Source organism: Phyllostomus hastatus, unplaced genomic scaffold (assembly GCF_019186645.2).
Source record: "Phyllostomus hastatus isolate PE091 unplaced genomic scaffold, TTU_PhHast_1.1 phas_contig_254, whole genome shotgun sequence".
Taxonomy (NCBI): domain Eukaryota; kingdom Metazoa; phylum Chordata; class Mammalia; order Chiroptera; family Phyllostomidae; genus Phyllostomus; species Phyllostomus hastatus.
Window position 1 is genome coordinate 10,904,901 of NW_025333810.1, and position 25,925 is coordinate 10,930,825.

The following is a 25,925-nucleotide window of genomic DNA, read 5'->3' on the forward strand; positions in this document are numbered from 1 at the left end:
AGCAATTAAGCCATTTACATTTACAGTGATTATTGAAAAGTACATATTTATTGCCATTTTATTCTTTTAACTACATTTCTTTCTTGTCTCTCCTCCTCTCCCTCCTCCTTCTTAAAGCAGGCCCTTTAACATTTCTTGTAATACTGGTTTGGTGGTAACAAACTTCCTCAACTTTTTCTTATCTCTCCTCCAATTTTAAATGATTACCTTAAAAGAGCCTTTGTTGTAGGTTCTTGCTCTTCATCACTTTCATGCTTATCCCTTCTGGCCTGAAATGTTTCTGTTGAGAAATCTGCTGGTAGTCTTATGGAAGCTCAACTGTCTTTCTCTTGACGCTTTTAAGATTTTCTCTTTGTCTTTAACCTTTGTCATTTTACTTATGATGTCTCTTGGTGTGGTCTCTAATTTTTTGGGAAGAGTTAAAAAGGATTTGTTTTAATTCTTCTTTAAATGTTTAGTATAATTTGCTGATCAAGCCATCTGGTCTAAGACTTTTGTTTGGGGGGAGGGTTTTTTGTTACTAAATCAATCTTTTTATTTATTATAGGTCTGTTGGGATTCTCTATTTCTTCTTGAATTAGTTTAGATAATTTGCATGTTTCAAACAATTTGTCTGTTTTGGAGGGTTAACTAATTAGTTGGCATATAACTGTTTATATTATTTTAGGACCCTTTTCTCTTTGTAAGGTTGATAGTAATGTCTTCACTTTCATTTCTTTCTTCTTCTTCTCCTTCTTCTTCTCCTTCTTCTTCTTCTTCTTCTTCTTCTTCTTCTTCTTCTTCTTCTTCTTCTTCTTCTAAATAGGCCTTTTTATATGTCACCATTAAATGTCTGAATTTTAAACAGAATCTTGGACTGGGGGCTAATATCCATCAGCTCATTCAACTTCAGCACCTGTCTCATCCCCAGTAGCTTTTCCAGAAGTGCTACCTTCACCATAAAGCTCCATGAGTTTTCCCAATTCAAACTTGGGCTTCAACATTTTGACTTTCTAACAAAGACACCATGAAGCAGATAAATAGATTGGCAAGCCTTTTCTATTTCTTTTCCAATGCTATCTGGAATCAATTATTGACCACTTCTTTCAAGACATTTGTCTGCGCCTCTTGGATCATGATTTCCATCTTCTTCCAGATTTGGTGGACCTTTTGATGCTGAACACAAGAGGTCTTCTGAATCTGATTGTTTCATTTTTTACTAAAACCAACACAGAATAGATGAAGCAAATACCCATCAGTAGTCTTGACATCAACATGAGCTTCAGTCATGGTCTGCCATTTTTGGACCATGGAGCACATTTTGTCATGGGTAAGATCCACACCATGGAAATTAGGCAGGCAGTTTTTGTCTCTTCAGTAATTATCTTGCATTTTCTACATGCAGCTTCATCATTCTGCAGATTAGCTGGCTCACTTCAAATGTATGACCCTTCAGAACATCCAATGCAATTTTGGTTCCTTGAGTTCTTATGACTAGTGTTTTCCAATATTTCTTATATTAAACATAGCTGGGGCTTTCACATCATACCAATCTTTCTTAGAAAATAGGTCAACCACTTTCTTCTTTGCTCCCTTTTTGCCACCTTTTGTGAGGCACTTGTTTGTGCCCACCACCATGATGCTGCTCAGAGAGACAAAAGGGCCTTTACTTTCATTTCTGATTTTAGTTGCTTGTCTTTTTTCTTTGTCAATCTACCTAAAGGATTGTCAATTTTGTTGTTCTTTCTCAAGAACCAGCTTTTGATTTCACTGATTTTCCCTATTGTTTTTCTATTCTTTGTTTTATGTATCTCTACTTAATCTTCATCATTCTCTATCTTTGAGTTTAGTTTGCTTTTGTTTTTCTAATTCTTAAGGTGTAAAGTTAGGCTATTGATTTGAAATTAAAATCAGAAAGGTCTGCATTCATCCTGCCCATCTCTCCCTGAACCAATGAGGAGAGACGAGGATTGAATCTCTATGGGCACTTTATTCAGCTGCTGGCAACCTGAGAAGACAATGGGTTATGTACTCCCCAACACTATCTTAATATTTCAACTCAAGCAGACTGTTTTATAAGGAGAAAAGTGTAAGGGGGTTGGGGAAAAAAGGTTAATTAGGTAAGTATTGCAGTCCAGCAGTGATTTCCCTAGTATTTCTTTATCTGCTGATCAAGAATTCTTTATCTTCATCATAATAGAACACAATGGCTCACATACAATCTCAATTGCTTACAGACCCTTGGGGCACAAAGGTTGAATTGCTTGTTGACCTGGACTCACTGTAGGTCATGCATTCCTGTTCCTGAAATAACAGCTTTCCACATAGATTAATCACTTAAGCCTGTCATCTATACCTGAAGCAAAAATCTTTTAACTCTTTTTACACGTTTTTTTTATTACTGTTCTATGATAGTTGTCCTAATTTTCCCTCTATTGCTCTCCCCTGCCCTGCTCGCCCAACCTGCCCCTGCTCCCATAGTTGTCCTCACCCTATTGTCCATGTCCATGCATCATTTATACCTGTTCCTTGACCATACCTTTCCCCTTCTTTCCCCCTTTATCCCCATCCCCACTCCCCTCTGGTTGCTGTCAATTTATTCCTTTTTTCCATGCCCCTGGTTCTATTTTGCTCATTTTTTTATTAGGTTCCTCTTATAGGTGAGATCATATGGTATTTGTCTTTCATGCCTGGCTTATTTTAGAAATCGAAGGCATTTTTGTACACCAACAATGAAATATCAGAAAGAGTAACTAGGAAAAAATCCCATTTACTATAGCAACATGACAAATAAAGTACTTAGGAATAAACTTAACCAAGGAGATAAAAGACTTGTACTCAGAAAGTACAGAACACTAAAGAAAGAAATTAAGGAAGATACAAATAAATGGAAGCATATACCATGTTCATGGATCAGAAGAATTAACATCATCAAAATGTCCATACTACCCAAAGCAATCTATAGATTCAATGCAATCCCTATTAAAATATCAACAACATATTTCACAGATTTAGAACAAATATTTCAAAAAATTAAATAGAACAAAAAAGACCCCAAATAGTCTTAACAATCTTGAGAAGAACAAAGTAGGAGGAATCACAATACCTGGTATTACACTATATTATAAGGTCACAGTAATTAAAACAGTCTGGTACTGGCATAAGAACACATAGATCAATGGAACAGAATACTGAGCCCAGGAATAAACCCATGTCTCTATGGCCAATTAATATTTGACAAAGTGGGTAGGAGCAGAAAGTGGAGTAAAAATAGCCTCTTCAACAAATGGTGTTTGGAGAACTGGAATGGCATATGCAAAAAAAAATGAAACTAGACAATCAACTTATACCATACACCAGATAAACTCAAAATGGATAACAGACTTAAACATAAGCCATGACACCATAAAAGTCCAACAGGAAAACACAGGCAGGAAAATTCCAGATATCCCACATAGCAATATTTTCACTGATATGTCCCCTAGAGCAAGGGACATAAGGGAAAGAATAAACAAATGGGATCTCATCAAATTAAAAAACCTCTGCACAGCTAAAGAAAACATCAGCAAAATGAAAAGGGAAATAACCATATGGGAAAACATATTTGCCAATGATACCTCGGACAAGGGTTTGATCTCCAAAATATGTAAAGAACTCATACAACTCCACTCCAGGAAGACAAACAACTGAGTTAAAAAATGGGCAAAGGACCTGAACAGACACTTCTCCATAGAGGACATACAGAAGGCCCATAGGCATTTGACAGGATGCTCAACATTACTAGTCATCAGAGACATGTAAATTAAAACCACAATGAGATACCACCTCATGCCAATCAGAATGGCCATTATTAACAAATCAAGAAACGAGTGCTGGCGAGGATGTGGAGAAAAGGGAACCCTAGTGCACTGTTGGTAGGAATGCAGACTGGTGCACCACCATGAAAAACAGTATGGAATTTCCTCAAAAAACTAAAAATAGAATTGCCTTTTGATTCAGTGATTCCACTGCTGGGATTATACCCTAAGAATCCTAAAACACCAATTCAAAGGAACCTATGCACCCAGGTGTTCACAGCAGCATTATTTACAATAGCCAAGTGCTGGAAACAGCTTAAGTGCCCATCAATAAATGAGTAAATCAAAACACTGTGGTACATTTACACAATGGGATACTATGCAGCAGAAAGAAAGAAGGAACTCCTACCTTTCATGACAGTGTAGATGGAACTGAAGAGTAAAATCTTTAACTCTTGAATTCCCCTATCAAGATCCTTTGGTTTGAGAAATACCAGATGTGAGAGCCTGGGGCCTTCTCAGGTCCTTTCTGGGATATGTATAGCCTTAGTTATGTGCATTGCCCTATGCATGTATGTGTCCTTCTAGATTTTCAGGAATATGTTGGAGCTTTTCAAAGCCTGCTATAGACATCTAATTCCTGAGTTTTTCATGTTAAGCTTTATGATGAGCTTAGAAATTGCTTCAATTGTTTGGTTGTTTGTTTACCTTAGGCAGTTGCAATATTAAACAATTGGCTATGATTGTTTTCAACCTATGCTCCTGGAGAAAGGCTGTTCATACTTGGTGAACTCAATCAGAGCCAATAAAGAGAGCCTTGAGAGTAGAGCTCTTGGGAATCACCAAATGGTTCAAAATATGACAGTTATCTGAGAATGAGATTTTAAAGGGACTTTTACACTTTTATGCTCTTTCCAGTGGCTGCCATGTTGCTGGTTTTCACCATGCTAGCAAGCTCTTGACTTTTAAGGCCATCGCAGAGCTAAAAAGAGAAAAATGAGAATAAAGCACCTTAAAATGCCATAAAGCTCAGCCCTGGCTGGGTGGCTCAGTTGGTTGGAGCATTGTCCTGTACACCAAAATGCTGTGGGTTTCATTCCCGGTAAGGGATCCCGTCAGGGTGCATATTGGAGGCAAATGATACAACCAACTGATGTCTCTCTCTCTCTTTGTCTCCCTCTCCCTTTCTCCCCTTCTCTAAAATCAATTTAAAAATATCCTCACTGAGGATAAAGCTCCATGTGGTTTTGCTTGTTTGTTTTACTGAGATTTGGCTGTTATTCTTGAATGAACACTCCTTGGATTGTTGTAAACTCTTGGTCACTTTCCAGAGTTCTGGTATAGTTAATTCTGACAATTTTTCCAATGTTCACATTGCTTTTATGGAGGAAAGGATTTTCAATGGTCTTTACTCTCCCTTTCTTCTGGATGTCATTTTTTATTTTTTAATTCCCACCCAAGGATGTGTTTAATGACTTTAGAGAGAGAGGAAGGGAGAGAGAAGGAAAGATGGAGATATGAGTGAGAAACATCTGTTGGTTGCTTCCCATATGTGCCCTGATCAGGGATCAAACTGCAAACTCAGTATGTGCCCCTGACTAGGAATCGAACCTACAACCTTTTGGTGTATGGGATGACATTCCAACCAAGTGAGCCATCCAGCCAGGCCTGGATATCTGTTTTTTGATACTTAATCAATTAATGATGTGCTAATTAAGGTCTGAAATTCTCCCTGGAGTCCCCTGAGGGTTAGTTTCTTTACTTACAATTTGCCACTGGATTTATGAGTCTGACAAACCTGGTTTGATTATGTAGATTGCCTCTGGAAGAGTTTCTCCTATGAGCTTTCTCTAAACATGATTCCTCTCATAGACCTTGCTGATTGACACTGATGATACAACATGGTCCAATTATGTAAATATGGGCTCTTGGTGACCTTGCACATGGGATGTCTTTCTGCCCTCCAATACTTGTCTGTTTTCTTTCTCTTGCTGCACCATATCCTTTTTCTTTAAAGAAAAGTCTATGGATACTCTATAGAATTTGCTAAATCCTTCCAAATAACCAAGCTGGGAAAAGTTTTGCAGTGATACGTCCATACAATATAGTACTGTGCAGCTGTAGAAAAGATTGTGAAATATATCTGTGAATTCATGTGGACAGATATTCAGGATATATTGTTAAAAAAATAAAATGCAAGGTGCAGAATTGCATTTTTAGTATACTTTTTTGTAAGGAGAGAAATACAAGGGTATATAATTGTATTTGTTTGATTTGCATATATAAACACTGAAAGGATACACAAAAAACTGTTCAAATTATTAACTATGTAAGTGGTGGAAGCAAGATAACTCAACCTATAAATTTTCATATTTTGACCTAAAAATTTCATGTTTTGATTTTGAAACTTATGAATGTATTACTCATTCAAAAAGTATATTTTCAAGGTATATGAAGAAAAATTGTCATGTAGCTCAAGAGGGATAATAAAGTATTATAGAGGTTCATTTTAAGTACCAAGAAATAAAGATGGAAAAACAGTAGACATGCCACAGCATAGACATAAACAGCAAAAGTAAGAAGTGACACAAGATACAAAGGTTAAGTTTTACTTGGGGAGCGTATAAAAGGCTTAAATAATGGCTTTAGCTTAAATTTTCTGAATAGCAGCATTGGTCACTTTTTGAGCAGGGTATTTCTCTGTTGTTGTGGGTATCCTATGCTTTGTAGGATGTTTAGCGCTAATCTTAGCCTCTACACAGTAGATACCAGTAGCAATCCCCACAAAGTTGTGACAACAAAAAATGTCTTCAAACATTGCCAAATGTCCAGAGGAGGAGAACAGCAAAAGCTCCCAGTTGAGAATCGCTGCTTTAGCTGATGTGAATAGTATGTAGGTTTTCCAAGCAGCTCCTTAAAATTTTAAAAATATTTTAGTTGTTTTTTTCTGTCAATTGATCTATGTCCCAGAATTACCCTTTCATTGAGATATTAAATATTTCATATAATAGTATTTTCAAATATTTCACATAATAGTATTTTCCAGTTCCCTTTGGTTAATATAAACACGACCAAGCCACCATATTATTTTGTAACTTCTTTTGGGTGGCATTAATGATTTATCAGAGATATTTTCCCTCTTGATACGATATTTAAATTGATGAATCATTTGGTGTGATTTTATTACTTTGAGACCTTTTGTGTATTACCCAATCTTTATTTCTTTAATGATATTAGAGAAATGGAATTAAATACTTGTGTCCACGTACTCACTTTTCAATAGAATTTCTTATATAAAATTGAGGGAAAACATACCTCTAACATGAATTTGAAATAATTTTGTTATGACTCCGTTTCTTTTTAAAAACCTTTTCTTGGGAGTCTGGAATCCTTCAAAATCCTTCAAGAAATTGTCCAGGGGGGTCATAAGGACAATAATTAATTAGCACCACATCTGTGACAGTCCCGTCCTACAATGGCCTATAGCCAGGGGCCCCTGCTAGCTCAGTAACTCACAATCCTGGCAGCCTGACTTAAGGCAGGTTTTGCAGAGAGAAATAGAAGGAGCATCTCTACCCAGCTCTGCCCAGGATCTTCTGGGAGTGATGCATGTGGTCATAATTATTTTAAAACATGATTGTTTTGTTTCTGAAGAAAGCAAATCAAACCCAGAATCAGGAGACCAGTCCACAGATTATAGCACAACCATCTGTGTGAACTTGTTGTCAAGTCTCCCTTCTCCATCTTGTCCTGGAAAGTTTGTGTGTGTGTGTTTTGTTGTTGCTGTTAATGTGATTAATGTCAGTTTCAGGAGCGGGGAAGATCACATTTCCCAAAGAATCACCTGGGTTTACCCTGTCTCCTCTCGGGTGGGAGGGTTTTCTTAGCAGAAGGGAGATACAGTTCTAAGAAATAAAGCGAAGACAGTTCTGCGACTGTGATAGAAAAATTCCCTTCGTGCTGAAATAACTGGAGGAGTCTAACGACGGGATACACTCAAATAAATCTTCAGCCAGCTACCGGATCTTCAACCACCCTCCCTCCCTCTTCTGCAGCGCCTCCTTAGTTAGTATTTGCAGCCCATTCCCAATTCCGCCCGCAGCGCGTGCAGTCTCGCAACTTCGCTCGCAGGCCCAGGACTCTCCCCAGAGCATCGCTAAATTGCAAACAGATGCCCCCATGCCTAAGGCCTCACCGACTAGGCCACCGCCTGGGACACATGTTCCAGCTCGGCTGTTTCCGAGTGGAAAAGCTGGCCGCTGGATTGTTTTATTCTCTTTTCTTGAAAAAGCTGGTTTTGAGAGCAGGATTCCCCTTTCCCCGGGCAGGGGAGCGGAGAACCAGACCGGGTACCGGGACTGGACACCCAGTGCTTGGCCTTTGCAGAGCCAAGTAGTGGCTTCTCGCCCTGTCCGGTCCGGAGGTATAGCGGCCCTCCCCTCTCCTTCACCCGGGAGAAGCAGACGCCACGCTCTGGGGGGTTTTTTTCGCCCCCTCCTCCAGCACTCCTTACGAAAAGGATCCGGGACGCCAGACCTTGCTTCCATCCCTGCACTCGCAGCCCGTGCTGCGGGAGTCCCGAGCTTATTCGGGAGGCGAATTTCCCGCCAAAGATTAGGCTTGGGAAGTCAGTTCTGACCGCGCCGTTGTTCCTCGCCGGGTCATTTCAGAAGCACTTCCAAAAGTTCAGGTTCTTAAGCCGCCGCCACCCCGCCCCAGCCCCAGCCCCTAGCGCACGAATATCCGGTGGTGGCCAACAGGTGGGCTGCCGGCAGCTCCTCGCTGCAGTCAAGGAGCTGAAGGTGCTCTCTCCCGACAACACCTGGACTGCTCCGTGACACACCCACCAAATCCCATGAATCCAAATATCATTGCCGGAGGTGTCCAAATTTCGAGTTTGTTCAGATTGTCTCTTCCTGGCATCGACTCTGGAAGCCTCTGCTGCGAGGTCTTTCCCTTTGAACCCGAAGGGGCGCAAGCGTGGCTTCGCCGGGTCCGCCTCTTCCCTGGGCTCATGCGGGAGGGGTGGGTAGGCAGGAACCTGGATCTGATTAGGTGGGAGGGGGAAGTGTGGTCCCAAACGCCCTCTCTCTTCTCCCAGCTCCTCCGGGAGGAGGAGGGACGGTACAAGCGAGGGGGCTCCCACCCCTCAGCACTCGACTTGGGGTTCCAAGCCGTCGCCACAGTCTCCAGGCTATCACCTCATCCCCGCCAAGGGTCCCAGCCATGGGACCCAGTTCCAGCTCCGGCTTCTACGTGAGCCGCGCGGTAGCCCTGTTGCTGGCGGGGCTGGCAGCCGCGCTCCTGCTGGCATTGGCTGTGCTCTCAGCCCTGTACGGCCACTGCGCTCGTGTCGCGCCGTCGGAACTTCGCAACTGCGGCGTCCGGGACGCCGAGCCCTCAAGGTCGAGCGAGCAGGGGGGGTCGCCGCCTGCCCGGAAGCCCGGCCCCACTCGTGAGCCAGCGGTGGCGGTCACGCCGGACAAGTGGCTACCCCCGGGGCCCTGGGACCAGCTGCGCTTGCCGTCCTGGCTCGTGCCACTGCACTATGAGCTGGAGCTGTGGCCCCGGCTGAGGCCGGACGAGCTCTCGCCTCCAGAGCTGCGCTTCACTGGCCACGTGAACATCACTCTACGCTGCACGGTGGCTACCGCCCTGCTGCTACTGCACAGCCTCTACCTGGACTGTGATAGGGCCGAGGTGCGGGGTCCTCTATCCCCGGGCACTGCAGACGCCACCGTTGGCCACTTGCCGGTGAACAACGTGTGGTTCGCATTGGACATGCAATACCTGGTGCTGGAACTCCGTGAGGCCCTGCAGCCCGGGAGCCTCTATGAGCTGCAGCTGAGCTTTTCGGGCCTGGCATACCAGAACACGAGGGAGGGACTCTTCCTCAACGTCTACACGGACCAGGGTGAGCGCAGGTAAGGGCGAACAGGCCCGGGCGTCCTCAGTCCCCGCGTCCGTCTGTTTAGCTGCCCACCTGCTTCCAAGCGCGCGCGTCTCTAGCTCTTCCCAAGCCAGCGGGAGAGCGCCTCCTTCCTCCCCCTTGCTTCCAGAGATCCTGTTTGGAATAAAGGCTCCGAGACCATGGCCACTTTTCACTCCCATCCCTATCCATCCAGTTCGTTTCTCTGCTTGTCCCTTTTAAGGTCGCTGCAACCCTCAGAAGTTTGTCGTTATCTTCAGAAAGTCCCCTTTTCCTCTAACCCTCAGTTTCTTCACTGCAGTAAACAAATCCCTTGGTATTCAACGTTTGGTCCACGGACCCTCAACAGCTGTAATACTTCGGGGGTTGAGGGATGAGAACTTGCGTTTTAACGAGGTCCGCAGGTGATTTCCGGGCATAAAGTCGGAGAAGCGCGGGACCATCCATCGTACCCTTGACCTCCTCGCTGCTCCCTCCCCCGGCGCCCTTCCGCGTTCAGCTCCCTACTGTGACTCTTTTTTCCTCCTCTGCGCTCTGTAACTGCTGACTAACAACAACAAAAAGACTCTCGTCGGGGCTGTTTGCTCTCGTAATTTTTCCTTTTGCTAAAGTTCTCCAAACCTTCGGAATCCCCTTTAATTCATCCCCTCCCACTCCCCTGCCTGGGGCCCGCATCTGTTTTTGCTGGTGAGCAGCCGCATCCCCTACCCCACCCAGCTCTTTGAACAGCTCTACAGAGTGTCCGTGCCGGCGCCTTTGGGATTCTTCTGCTGGAAAAATAAATAAAAGTGATGACAGGCCGCCCCTCTGAGTTTGCAAGCTCAGGTAGTGTACATATGTTCTTTTTATATTCATTTGAGATAATGTCTCCCACACGGAATGTTTCCAGTTCAGTAATTGCCTTTTGCCACCGTCTGCGACCACATTGCTTGACCTCTAGCGAGAAACGGGGGATAAACGGTTTAGGGCGGTGGAAGATACCAAAAAAAGTGTTTTATTTTTCTTTTCAATTGAATGTATAGGGGTGACACTGGTTCGCGAAACCATACAGATTTCAAGTGTACAGCTCAATAAAACACCATCTGTATTCGGCATCATGCGCCTGTCACCCCAAGTAAAAGTCTTCTTTGGTCTCCATTCCACCCCCTTTCTTTGCCCTCCTCCACCTAGCCCTCCATGTCCCACCCCCTTCTTTTTGGCCTTCACCACACTGCTGCCTCTGCCTACGTGCTATGTATATATGGTTTGTTGTGGGGGGTTTTGCTTAATCCCTTCACCTTTTTTCACCCAATCCCCCCAACCCCCTTCCACTCTGACAGCTGCCAGTCTGTTCCATGTATCCATGCCTGTTTTTATTTTGTTCTTCAGTTTATTTTGTTCATTAGATTCCACATATAAAGGTGTTTTGTTTTGTTTTGTTTTGTTTTGTTTTGTTTTCCCTTCAAACTGGTGATCTCCTTCACTCACGCACTGTTGGAGCATTTGTGGTTTCCACAATTGCATGTACTTTACCCTTTATTATTAGAGAAAATGTTCTCAGATGTTCTCTGTGAGAAAGAAACCCACTAAATTACCCCCTAAATCATCTCCTGTGCTATTTTCAAAACTTTAGGGGTTTTAAAATAAGTTTAATAAGCTGCCTTAGTGGATGTGTAATCTGTAACTTTTGTTTTTAAGGACAGTATGCCTGGTTTTTCTCTACCAAAAATGCATCAATGCTTGGAAAATTATTTCTGAAAAGTTTCATATCAGGATGACGTGTAGCTGGACTATGAGCACTGGAAACCTTTTGAAATAACTGTGTAGTTCAGGGTGCCAGATTTTTCAGAGGAAAGAAATGCCCACTGTGTGCATACATACCTGATAGCGTTTCCTGCTGTCAGTAAGTAAATCATCTGTTCGCCCATCTCTTTCTTCTTCCTGAAGGGGAAGTTTTAATGGAGCTGTGGCTCAGATAAACTGCTCTAGCAAACATGGGAAAGTCCCTTTTTCTATTGTGCTGCCAACTCTAGTGGTAACCAGAAACCATATTTTGAGAACATTAAAATTCAAACAGGCAGAAATCTTAATAAAGTTTTGCAGATGTTCACAGAGCAAGGTGGAGCTCCAGAACTGTGGCCTCTTAAAGGAGCTATTGCCTCAAAATTGTTCTTTGGGGTCTCTGCCTCTGAAGCCACAAGGAAAAGAAACATCTGAGCAGCTCTTTGTTAAAAAGGAAAATTAGAATTAGATGTTTGAGATAAATAACACCAACCCAAGACTTTTTGTTTACCCAATCGAGATGATTCAGAAAAGGAAAAGGACTGACTTGAAGCCAAGGCCTCAGAGAACTTGGACAAAGTGATGACGTGGTGAGACAGATTTTAGAAACCCAGTGGGGCTGAGTTTGAACCTGAGCCATGTGGCTTGAGCCAGTCTCTCTACCTCTCTGAGTTTGTTCATGGAATACACACAGTAAGTGTCAACCATTGGAGTGCTGTGAGAAATCAATGAGAAAGAGGGGGCAGTGACTGACAATCTGTGCCGTGGTAGCTGCTATCACTAGCTCAGGGTATTATTGTTAGGAGCATCCTCCTGTTATCCAAACATGGAGTCTGCCAAATTCCTGGTAGATACAAATTTAAGAAGAGGATTCTCATGTGGGAAGAAACTGCTTATTGATTTCTCATTTTTCTTAGGATGTCTGTAGTTTCAGATGCAGCAATCAGAACACTTTGACCTCTTTTCATTGGTGACTCTTTATCACAGTCTGTACAGGCTAATGTTTTTAAATAATTTTACTCAACACTAAGGGAAATAAGAAAATCATTCCAGAAAATGATTTTCAAGGAGCATCACTGTCTCCCATTTCTAATGTTTAGGTTATGATTTTCTACTTTCAGAGGTTTTTGGGTATGCTTCCCATCTGTTCTTGGCCTTCTTCCACTTGTCAGGGTCATCACATTTCTGCCATACAGGAGCTCCCTCCCGGATGCCTTGGACATGTGCTTCTGTGTGTCAGTGTCTGGTTCCCTCCTTCCATGTGTAGAAAGTTGAGAGCAAGATTGAAGTGTGGCTGTTCCTCAAAGCAATATTTCCCAAACTTCATCTATTGGCATACCATTATCTCAGGGTTTGTCATATTTATATATCCCTAGCCATATTATTTGCTTTAAAAAGTTACTTGATTTAAACAAAAATATTAAGTAAATTTATTGAAAAGCAAGTCTATACCATTGTCACAAATGGGAAACCATTTGCAGTTTATCAGCTGTAATGGCACAGACTAATACAACAAAACCATGCTGGTGAGTAGTAGTACTGTTGCCTACTGAAGGATTTATAGGCTCTGAATCTGAGGGCTGCTCTCTATTAAGAAGGAAAATTAGAATTAGATTTTTAAGGTAAATAACACTAAACCAAGACTTTCTCTTGACCTAATCAAAATGATTCTTAAAATTAGAAAAGGACTGACTTTCTCATGTATAAGCCAAATCTCTATGATAGTGTAAAGGAGGGCTACCACAAATCTTTCTCCATCTATACTTTGGAAAATCCTTCATTAGACCAATGGTTTACAAACTTTTAATGGACATCAGAGCCATCAGAGGAGCTTATTAAACATGTAGATTCCACCCTGGCTGGTGTGGCTCAGTGGATTGAGCGCTGGCCTGCAAACCAAAGTGTTGTCAGTTTGATTCCCAGTCTAGGGCACATGCCTGGGTTGCAGGCCAGGTCCTAAGTGGGAGATGTGCCAGAGGCAACCACACATTGATGTTTCTCTCCCTTGTCTTCTCCCACCCTTTCTCTAAAAATAAATAAATAAAATATGTTTTAAAAACCCATGTGGATTCCTGGTGCACACCTTCAGAAATTCCATGTCAGCACACTCATGTCAATAGCATCAAAACACAGTGGAAGCAACCCAAGTGTCCACTGGTGGATGAATGGACAAACAAAATGTAGTATATACATACATGGAAAGTATGATTCAGCCTTTAAAAGGAAGAAAATTCTGAAATATGCTACAACATGGATGAACCTTAAGGACATTATATAAGTTACTTAGGGTAGTCAAATTCATAGAGATAGGAAGTAGAATTGTGGCTGCTTAAGTACTGGGGGACTGGGGAGTTTTTTAATAAGGGATATTTTGGGTTCCAGTTTTTAGCTATTATAAATAAAATTTCTATGAGTAATTGTGTATAAGTTTTTGTGTGATGGTGAGTTTCTATTTTTCTGAAATAAAGGCCCAGGAGTACAATGGCTGGGTTGTATAGTAGTTGCATGTTTTGTTTTTAAGAAAATGCCAAACTGTTTCCCAAAGTGTCTATGCCGTTATACAGTCCCACCGGCAGTGTATGAATGACAGTTTTTCTTCATCACAGCGACCATTAGGTATCACCACTGTGTTTTTTAGCTGTTCTGGTAAGTGTATGATGATATCTCATTGTGATTTTAACTTGCATTTCTCTAATGGCTAATGATGTTGAACATCTTTTCATGCTTATTTGTCATCTGTACATTACTTATTTTCAGTAAAATGGTTCTTCATCTCTTTTACCCATTTTCTCATTGAATTGTTTTTTTACTGTTGAGTTCTGGGACTTCTTTATACATATGACATCTGAGTCTGTTGTGAGATATATGGTTTACAAATATGTTCTCTCAGTCTGTAGTTTGTCTTTTCAGTTTGTGAATAACGTTTTTTGGAGACCAAAGCTTTTAACTTTAATGAAGTCCAATTTATCAATTTTTTATATGTCATGCTTGTAGTGTCATGTCTAAGAACTCTTTTTTTAGGACTCATTTTTTTAGAGTAGTTTAAGGTTTATAGCAAAGTTGAGAGGGAAATGTAGAGATTTCCCATACAGTCTCTGTCCCCATTCCTGCATAGCTTCTCCCACTAATGATATCACTCACCAGAGAAGTTTTTTTTTTTTTTTAAATACCAAAGGTGAACCCATATTGACATATCATAATCACTCAAAGTCCAGAGTTTACCTTGGGGTTTCCTGTCAGTGTTGTATATTGTATAAGTTTGAAGAAATGTATAATGACTTATGTCCGATATTATAAAAGCATACCGAGTATATTCACTTCCCCCAAAATCCTGTTATCTGCCTATGTGTCACCTCGCCAACCACTGGTCTTCTTATTGTGTCCATAGTTTTACCTTCTCTAGAATGTCATGTAGTTGGAATCCATTATATATATTATATATAATTACATATTATATATTCAATATATAGCCTTTTCAGATTGGCTTCTTTCACTTGGTGATATGCAATTAATGTTTGTCTTTTTCATGGCTTGATAGCTCATTTCTTTTTAGCACTGCAAAATATTCCACAATTTGTTTATTCATTCACCTACTAAATGACATCTTGGGTGCTTCCAATTCTTGGCAATAATGGGGAAGCTGCTATAAATTCTGTATGAATGTTTTTGTGTAGACATACATTTTCAATTCATTTAGCTAAATACCTAGGAACAGAATTACTGGATTGTATGATAAGAGTATGTTTAGCTTTGTAACTGTAATCACCAAACTGTCTTCCAAAGTGGCTATACCACTTCACATTTCCACCAGCGATGAATGAGAGTTCCTGTTGCTTCACATCCTTACTAGCATTTGGTGTAAATGGTCCAGATTTGGGCCATTCTAATAGTTGTGTGGTGGTATCCCATTGTTGTTTTAATTTCCACTTCCCTGATGGCATGTAATGTGGAGCATCTTTTCATGTGCTTATTTGCCATCTATTTCTTTGGTGAGGTGTCCATTGAGGTCTTTGGCTCATTTTTAATTGAGTTGCTTGTTTTCTTATCATAGCATTTTAAGAGTTCTTTGTATATTTTGGAGAGCAGTCCTTTATGAGATACGTGTTTTGCAAATATTTTCTCCTAGTCTATAGCTTGTCTTCTCATTCTCTTTATATTGTCTTTTGCAGAGCAGAAGTTTATAATTTTAATGAAGTCCACCTTATTATATGTTTCTTTCATGGATCATGTCTTTGGTGTAGTATCCAAAAAGACATCACCATACCCAAGGTTATTTAGGTTTGCTTTTCTATCTTATCTTGTAGGAGTTTGAGAGTTTTGCACTTTACATTTATGTCTATGGCCCATTATGAATTAATTTTTGTTAATGTGGTAAGGTCTGTGTCTATATTCACTTTCTTTTTGCATGTGGATATCCAGTCATTCCAGCAACATTTGCTGGAAAGATTATATTTCCTCTATTGTATTGCCTCTGCTCCTTTGTCAAAGAGCAGCTGACTATATTTATATAGGTCTATTTATGGGTTCTTTATTCTGTGCCATTAATCTATTTGTCTGTTTTTGTCTATTCCTATTTTACTGAAGATCTTATAAATGGTTTTTGAATTCTGGTAAAAACTTTTTTGCATCTATTGATATGATGATGTGATTTTTCTTATATAGTCTGTTGATGTGTTGGATTACATTAATTGATTTTTAAATGTTGAACCAGTCTTGCACACCTGGGATAAATCCCTCTTGGCTGTCATGCATAATTCTTTTTATATATTGTTAAACTAAATTTGCTAATATTTTGTTGAGGATTTTTACATCTTTGTTCATGAGAGATGTTGGTCTACAGTTTTATTTTCTTGTAATGTCTTTGTCTGGTTTTGGTATTAAGGTAATGCTGGATTCATAGAATAAGAAAAAGCACATATATTTTCTCTACATCTATTATCTGAAAGAGACATTGGAGAATTAATATTATTTATTCCTTAAATGTGTCATAGAATTCACCAGTAAACCAATCTGGGACTGGTGTTTTTGTTTTGGAAGATTATTAATTGTTAGTAATTATTTGATAATAATTATTAATTACTGATTCAATTTCTTTAATAGATACAGGCCTATTCAGTTTGTCTATTTTTTCCTGCGTAAACGTTGACAAATTACGTCTTCCAAGGAATTAGGCCAGTTCATCTAGATTATTAGGTTGTGGGCACAGAGAATTACACAGTATTCTTTTTATCCTTGTAATGTCCATTGATTCTGCAGTGAAGTCCCTGCTTTCATTTGTGATATTAATATTGGTATAGTTGAATTGATATCTACCATGTTCATTACAGTTTTCTATTTGTTGTCCATACTCTTTGTTCTTATTTTGTCCATTTTTTCCTGACTTTGTTTACTATGTTGAATTTTTCAATCCATCAATCTAGAATATCTATCCATTTGTTTAGATCTTTGATTTATTCAACATTTTGTCATTTTCAGCATACTACCTACCCTATATCTGTTTTGTTAGATTTATATGCAAGTATTTTATTTTATTTCAGTGATTTTAAGTGATAATGTGTTTTTAATTTTAGTTTTCATGTGTTTGTTGCTACTAATAGAACTACTGAGTTTTATATGTGTCTCTTGTATCCTATGACTTGCTGACCTCACTTACTAGATCTAGTAGATTGTAGTGTGTGTGTGTGTGTGTGTAGATTCCTTGGGATTTTCTATGTAGAACATCATGTCATCTGCAAATAGAAAGTTTTATTTCTTTCATTCCAATCCATAAGCCATTCATTTTATTTTTTGCGTTAGTGTGCTGGCTAAAACTTCCAGCACTATGTGTAATGGAATGAATACTCTTGCCTTTTTCCTAATCTTAGAGGAAAATTTTTAGCCTTTCGCTGATATGTATGATGTTAGGTATAAGTTTTTGTATATATTCTTTATCAAGTTGAAGAATCTCCCCTCTATACTATTTCTGAGAAGTTTTTTTTTTTCCTGATGAATGGGTATTGTTATTTTTTAATACTTTTTTTGCATCAGTTGATGTACGATCATATGATTTTTCTTCTATTGTCTATTAATATGGTATATTAATTGATTTTTGAATACTGAATCAGCTTTTGTGTCTCCTTGGGTTTTGGTAAGGGCAGTTGCTTTATAGTAGGGGAGAGGAGTATAAAGCCTTTTCAATGTGGAGAGAAAGACTGGGAAGAGTAAGAGAAGGACATATGGACAAAATAAGTGTCTTTACTTTTCACTCCGTACAGGGTGTGACCCTGAGACAAATTTTCTTGTGAAAGTCATTTCTTAGGAAATTTTCCCAGGAAAATCCAACTGGAGAATGGGAAAGTATGACTGGGAACAGAAAGATACCAAGCCAGGGTATGAGATCAGTCAAAGTCCCACGGAGGAGAGTTCTGGAGAGAGTGTGAGCCCCACCTCTGAACTGTCCCCATCAGGAGCAAAGGAGCAGGAGCAGCTTGCTAGTATGAAATAGCTGGAGAAAATTGAGATCTTTATTTTGGACAAATTAAAGTGAGAACAGCATGATCAAAATCAATCAATTTGTGCAGGTGTAGAAAGAGTATTCAGCAAATTGAAAGACTTCCTTCCAGTCACTGTTTATGCTAGAAAATCTGGCACAGACCTCAGGGTATGACACATGAGAGAAATTTGAGTAATATTAGAAAAAAATTGAGAAATATCAAAACAAGTTCAGTAAACTCAAGTGCCAGGCACATGATATCGTTGGTGTCACAGAAAAAAGAGGACATTTCATTATCCCATAGGGTGTTGAACCCATATACTTCATGTGGCTGAGCAGTTTTCTCTGGAAGATGGTTTTGCTCATCAAAGATTTAGATCCTGTATCTTTGAAAACCAATGTAACCAGTGTATTGAAAAAGAACACCTCATGGATCAGTAAAAAATATTGCTGTGTTTGCTCCACTGTCCTTTTACAATTAGTGTCTGGGGTAATCATTCCTGCTCCGGCATGAATACTCCAGCAGCCTATAATTTCCTGCTCATTCTTAGGAGGCAGATGATCTGTGGTCACTAAGTCACAAGTATTGTCCAGATGCAGAAATTAGAAAATGCAGTCCTGCCTGATACTTTGAACTTAATTTACTGTCAAATCTCCATCTTTGCCTGTGCTCCCTCACTTCTGCAAGTGTGGGCTGGCTTTAAGATGGAAACCTGTGGTAAGGTCGTGGGTAGTCATCCTTCCATTTCTTCACCTCATGTTTCTAGTCCTCTCCTTCCATCCTGAGAGCGGCAGTCTCAACCCCATCAGGTCCAGTGGGCCTGGGGAAGACAGGGAGGGGTGACACATAGGGCAGTTTTTCCTTAAACCAGTGCTCTTGTCATTTAATCTCACTTGGGTCCAGTAGATGCATTTTTCCATTTAGATGTTATTTTTCTGGACTTCCGAGTTTTCTCACTTTCTCCTACAATTCCCTTGATTCTGCTTAATGTTTTTCTTACTTCTCTGTTCTGATAGTCACTTGTGACTCCTTCCTCAGCCCCTAGACGTTGAGTAGGGCATCTCCAAGCTCCTCCGGTGGCTCTGTTGGACAGAACCCAAGACAGTTCCCATAGTGGCTCATTTTGTCATTTTGTGTCTCAGGGCCCACAGCTCTTCCAAGGAACACTCACACATCCCTTGCCTGGGACTGACATGGGTCCCAAGGCAGACTCAGTTGGTCACTGGCCTCTAAGTCTCAGTCTCAGAAAACACATCTTCTGCTCTCGGAGGAATCTTGTCCCCTTAGCACAGGGTTACAGGGCCGCACCTCCTTTCAACTACCTGAAATCAGGAAGGCTTGGCAAAATATCGGCCACCTGCCCCTCAAGAAATCTCCTCTCTAATCTCTTGGGTCTCCATTTTCTGACAGTTCTTTTTTGTCCTTGGTGTAGCTGAGAAGTCCAAGAGGAGCCTACAGGTTCTTGAGACTGTTTACTTTGAATATCTTCATAGCATGGTTTGGCACTTTTCTTTGGAATTTTACATCTATTATGTTTTTTTTGCCTGATGGAAACTTCAGTTTTCAGATCTTATTACACAAGTAATAAACAAACATGATTCATGGGCCAACCCTTGAACCACAGTCCAGTGGCATAACATCTGTCTTCACTAAATATTTTGATTTCTGAGTGTGTCATGTAAAAGAAAATTGGGGACAACTCTGCAAAGAGTCTTATTTAATCTTTCATTGGCTATGTTGTTTGGCACTTGTAAACTAGATCTGTAGACATACGGAGTTCATAAAATAATTTGGAATGGAATACCTTACTGAGTGAATATTTTTATATGGTAGTAGATTTATCCCCAAGGGCATCAAGTGGTCTTGACCACTAAGACCTCTTCCAGCACAAGAAAGTGGTGAGTCCATGATTCTCTGACTGTGCAAGAGGACAGGAAAGAAAGTGACTTTGTAATACTGAGCTGTTTGGAGACAAATTCTCCCAAATTAACTCCCTCACCAGCTGAGCACTCTAAACCCAGATGTCATGGGCATCATAATAGCATGTTTCAGTGAGGTTTGAAGGGAGGAGAGGGTGGTGGATGGTTCTATTTTCTGAGGTCAGGACATCTTTGCAGGATTGCCTGAGTCCCAAGAAGGGAACTAAACACTAGTCTTTGGTCCCCAGATGTGGCATAACCGGATTGTATGTGTTGCTGGTTGGCTTCGACCTTTGTAGTTGAAATTGAGAGCCAGACAGACTCTGTCTGTATTGTAGGGATTTTTCCCATTTTGTTTGTTTGTATAAAACCAGGGAGGGAAATAGTTGAGTAAAATCCAAGTGGATTTCTTTAATTTCACTTCTCTGGAGACCTGAATCATGAAACTAAAAGGCACTTGATTGATGTTTGATTTGTTGAAGTGGTGACTAAGCTGGCATCTCTCAGCCTTTTTGAACCTGTAATGCATTTTGATGGGCATAGAAGTTTCCCATTTCCTGAAAGAGTCTGATTTTTCTTCCTCCTCCCTACCTTGAACCTCCTTCAGATTTATATGTTTTGTGAAATCATGGCAGCAGAGAAGATGTTATCAAGCTTTATTTTCTATAGTTTCTGCTATACAAACAATAGACATTTGTTGGCCTTCCAAATATGTAAGCATGTATTATATAACTGGGTGTGTTTTTTTCACTCTACATTGTACCTTTTATATATCTATATATCTCTGTTGGTACAGAATGTCCCACAGTTTCAGAGAACTCAGAGATCCCCTGAAGCTAGAGATCATTTAGTCCTATCTGTACATTTTATAGAAATGGATGCCCAGAGTTTGAACAACTTTCCCATAGTTTCAACACTGTTTACAGTCCAGATCCTGAGCAAGAACTCAGGTCACTGAATTCCCTGCTCGATGTTCTTTTCACTAGGTTTTCAATTGCTTGAATCTTCTCTACTTTATCCCATCCCTTTTAAAGATAGCAACCACTACTACAAAACAAACAAATGCCAATATAACAGACTCTGCAAAAATACTTTGTGGTCTTTGTGTATGCTAATATCAAACTGCTTTATTTTATAGTACCTCCACAGCTGAGAAAACAATTATTCAATTGCTATGAACCCTATTTTTGCCAAGTATTATAAATGATACAGAAGGAAAACACTTAACCCATAATTTCTGGTCATTTAAAATTTATTGGGAAGACAGACATGGTTCATATTCAGCTTGTGGTCAACTGTGACCTCTGGAACCTTTTAATGCATTCACAATTAGTGATTTCCAGCCTTCCACCTCTACCCCAGAACTTATTCCTCACTGAATTCTTCTGTAGTTCATTTATATCAAAAACAATTTACAAAATTGGAAGGAATATAAAACAGTTCAAAGGTCATTTGCTGGTAAATTTAGTTACTAATAATATGAAAGCTCAAACAACAATAAAAGATAGGTGGTGTCATTACTTTTTTTCAAACTTTATTTTAATCATTGTTCAAGTACAGTTTTCTGTCCTTTACTCCCATCCCAGCCCACCCAGCCATCCCTCCCCACCTCCCTCCCATTTCCATCCCCCTCTAGTTTTTGTCCATGTGTCCTTTATATTTGTTCCTGTAAACCCTTCCCATTTTCAGATGGGCAAGCTGAGGCTCAGCACGAACATGTGACTTGGTCAGGACTGCTCAGGTGGTAGATGGCAGAGTGGACTCTTGCAGCCACAGTTGCTGGTGTCAGAGTCCAAAGGCCTGACTTCAGTCCATGCGAGCAAGAGCATAATAAAGTGGGAGAGGCAAACAGGACAAAGCAGGCTGTTGAAAGTCATATTTTTGTCATAGGGTATGAACACATCAAATTAGCTGACTGAGAGAAGTGTTTGAATGTGCCAACCTCCGACCATTCTGTATCTTTCCCAAGGCTATGTGAGTTTCTCTGTAAGAAGGGGCCTTGCCATGGCAGAGGGGGAGTCCACAGCGATAGGTAATGGATGGGCAGTGCTCTCTGAAGATATCTTTGTTGAACTCACCTTTTCTTTGTTTAAGAACTGGGCCTGAAGCAGGAGTAAATGCATCAGATTAAGTCCCAGGACCTGAGGAGACAGAAGGAATTCAGTCTCCACGATAGTCATCTAATAGCAGTTTCCCAGGTCAGGGAGTCTTGGAAAAGGGGATAGTGAGACTGCAGATTTATTTTGAGGAAAAAGTTGTTTGCTAGGACCCATCCCTTGTCAGACTCAGGCAGTTTTTACAGAGGGTGAACCTGACCACCCCCTTGTTTGCTTGGGCTACTCTTGTCCCTAAGCCTTCCCCTATAAATCACCAGTGCACAGTGGGGTAATGTCACTATTTGTATTTTTCCATGGAGGCTGGGGGAAGGAGAAGCAGGGATTTGATGAGTAGAGTATACAATCTACTCATATATAAGGCAATTCAAGAAGTAAAATACAAGTTGTTTTGTTCACTGGCATTTACCCATTTTGTTTACCCCCCAACAGTGTGAAAACTGAAACATTTTGTAATTTTTCACCCAGGAAGAAGAGGGAATGTGTGAGCAAAAGAAGAAAACGTAGACATTCTTCAGCTGATTTGCATTTTGATGGAAGATAAAAGCAATAGATCATTCCCAAAGTAGTAGTATTATTTTTAAAAATACATGTTTTTTAAAAGCCTGGTATTGCATATTGGTTATATTTGTTCCTATTTTGTTTGTAAAAGGTTTTGAAGGCGTATGATGTGATTAAGTAAATATTATTTTGTGGTTAAAATTACATAGTTCTGTTGTATTTTAGGTCTTGTGAAAATTGGAGTGTGTGTGTGTTATGGGGAGGGCAGCAGGCAAGATGAGGGGAAATCATTCTAGCTCCTTCCTGCTTATAATTATAAGCCATAATCCCTCAGTATTTTTTTCTTCCATTGGTTTGAGATAAAAATAAATCAATTTTTCCAAAAAATGTATTTTAGGGCCCTGTTAGCATCTCAGATGGAACCAACATTTGCCAGGAATGTTTTCCCTTGTTTTGATGAGCCAGCTCTGAAGGCAACTTTTAATATTACAATTATTCATCATCCAAGATATGTGGCTCTTTCCAACATGCCAAAGCTAGGTAAGTAATATTTCCTGTCATTATATTTATATATACACACATATATATCATACACACACACACATATACACATATATATCTATGTATGTATATATAATAATAATTTCATATGTGTATATATGAGGTCTGTCCAGAAAAATTCCAGCCATAGTTAATATAACGAGAATGGTTTGCATGATATCAGTGTAACCTGGCAACCAAGGAGAGTGGACTGGAATGCACATGTGTGAACAATGATGACTTCACTGTACTATTAATTGGAGGCAGTAGACCCTGTTGAGTGAGCATGTATGTGTACTTTGTGGCACTTCAAAATGGCTGAGCAAGTAGAGCAACAAATCTGCATCAATTTTTTTGTTCAGCTTGAACATTCCTCCATGGAAACTACTAGGATGATTCAGAAGGCTACAGCTATGGGCAACTAGTGATTGGCAGTTTCATCACGACACATGCCTGCTCATGCATCATGTTTCACGCAGAGTTTTTTGGCAAAACATCAATCACCCAGGTGTCTCAGCCCCCTGACAGCCCAGATTTGGTGCCATGCAACTTCTGGCTTTTCCCAAAACTAAAATCACCTTTGAAAGGGGAGAGATTTCAAGACCATTGATAAGATTCAGGCAAATACAACAGGGCAGCTGATGGCCATTGGGAGAACTGTGTGAGGTCCCAAGGTACCTAGCTTGCAGGGGACTGAGGCATCATTGTCTTATGTACAATGTTTCTTGTATCTTTTATCTTCTTCAATAAATGTTTTTATTTTTCATATTATATGGCTGGATATCTTCTGGACAGATCTGTATTTAACTTTGTAACTATATTTAACTTTGTAATCACTTTTTAAAAAATATATTTTATTTATTTTTAGAGAGAGAGGAAATGAGGGAGAAGGAGAAGGAGAGAGACATCAATGTGTGGTTGCCTTTTGCATATCCCCTACTGGGGACCTGGCCTGCAACCCAGGTACATGCCCTGTCTGGGAATCAAATAGGTGACTCTTTGCTTCATAGTCTGGTGCTCAATCCACTGAGCCACACCAGCAGGGCTGTAATAGCTTTTAAATGAATAGCTCTTCTAGGCAATGTGTTGATAATGTCTTATAATTAGGGAGAGCAATCACCTGGGGTATGTGGCAGTACCCACATCTTTGAGATGATAAATCCTGTTCCTTCTTTTAAATTAAATTTAGTGGGGGCAGTATTGGTCAATAACATATATAGTTTTATAATACATCATCTATTTCTCCTTTTGCCACCATATATTTGACCCCCTTTGTCCTCTTCATCCTTTCCACACCTGGTTCTCCTCTAGTAACCACCATACTGTTTGTTGCCCATGTCTATGAGTTTGTTTGTTTTGCTTATTGTTTTCTGTTTTATATTCCACATATGAGTAAGACCATATGGTTCCTGTCCTTTCCTGTCTGACTTATTTCACTTCGCGTGATACTCTCAAGATCCATCCATGTGGTCTCAAATCACATTTTATGGCTATTTCATCACATTTTATGGCTGAGTAGTATTCCATCATATTGATACATACCTCATCTTCTTTACCCAATCACCTATTGAAGGACACTTAGGTTGCTCCCATATCTTGAATCCTGTTCCATTTTGTATTAGAAGCTGGGGACACTATGCTGTTCTGATACATTGGCAGCCTGTCTGCACATTAGTTTGGGCTTCAACTACTGATCATAAGTGACAATAAGCTAGTGGTCTTAGTCTGAATCTGGTGCAAAGAGGTGTTTTCTTTGGCTCACATGACTCTCTTGTTTTTATTGAATTAGTATCTAACTTTTAAAAATTCAGGGATTTCTCATAAAAATCAAAATTCTTACTTCCTTGAAAAGTTAAAATATCTAACAACACTGGACCTGCAGATCTTACATGACAGCCATAGCTACAGCTGAAAACAGGCTGCCACCTGCAATCTGGGCCTGTGTTCCCTGGCCTGCCAGGATCAGGCCAGCCCCTGTTAGTGTGTTTCGGCCCTTTTCACCTCAGGTATTCACCTGGCCCTTGCAGGCATTTGAATTTGTGATTTCAGGTTAAAGACCCCAGCCTGTCTCCACTCAAGACCTAATGGAAACCTGAGATGGTCAGAACTGTACCTTATTGACCTACCATGGGTCTGGGAAGCTCTAGCTTAAGCGTTTTGAGAAATGTGCCAGACTAGGAAATGGTGGAAGTGGATGGAAAAGAAAGGAGGCTGATCATGGGCCTAACTTACAGTGCTCATGGATGCGGCCCCTCAGTCAAGACTATATTCGTCAACATGCTAATTCAGGATGAAGATGCTGCCTTTATATCTTCCTCATGTGGTTTCGATACCTTAGGGGCAGAGAAATCCAAACTGTTAGACTGTGGGGAGTAGCTGGGAAGAAGTAGCCAGGTGACAATCAACTTGACAAATTCATTTAAAGGTAGATATTATTTCTTAGGTTTCTAGTGATTTGGACTCAAATTAATTTCTCCAGGCCAGTCTGAAAAAGAAGATGTGAATGGAAACAAATGGACTGTTACCACCTTTTACACCACACCCCGCATGCCTACTTACTTAGCTGCATTTGTTATATGTGACTATGAGCATGTCAACAGAACTGAAAGGGGCAAGGAGGTGAGTAAGGAAGATTTTCCAGGTAAGGGTACATTTGTACTGGCTGCAGATTGTTCATCTACTTTCTGCATCCAGGGGTGATGGCTATCTATCCCACCATGATTGCCTGGTTCGTGCTCCAACTTTTCCAAGCCTCTTTAAAGCTCTTCATGTGGCTTTGAGGAATGAGATACAACAATTTATGCTGTAGCTCTGTGAAGGGGTTTCCATGGAAGGCCACACATTAAGCCCACTCAAGGCAGGTTCTGAGGCCCCTCTTCCCAGGTCATTACTGCCTTTCAGAGGACAAGAGA

General features: G+C 40.3%; 1 protein-coding gene and 1 pseudogene across 2 annotated transcripts in view; one reads left to right on the top strand and one right to left on the bottom strand.

Annotated features, from left to right (window-relative positions):
- Nucleotides 1–839: 839 nt before the first annotated feature.
- LOC123818153 lies at nt 840–1,617 on the bottom strand (annotated as a pseudogene).
- A 7,240-nt stretch (nt 1,618–8,857) lies between these two features.
- Nucleotides 8,858–25,925, top strand: part of LVRN (laeverin) — a 58,004-nt gene continuing 40,936 nt past the window's right edge. For both annotated transcript variants that reach the window (XM_045838104.1, XM_045838105.1), the window contains exons 1-3: nt 8,858–9,700; nt 22,871–23,013; nt 25,493–25,632. In XM_045838104.1, coding sequence (XP_045694060.1) covers nt 9,003–9,700; nt 22,871–23,013; nt 25,493–25,632 — 981 coding nt within the window. In that variant the 5' untranslated portion in view covers nt 8,858–9,002. The remainder of the gene's footprint in view (nt 9,701–22,870; nt 23,014–25,492; nt 25,633–25,925) is intronic.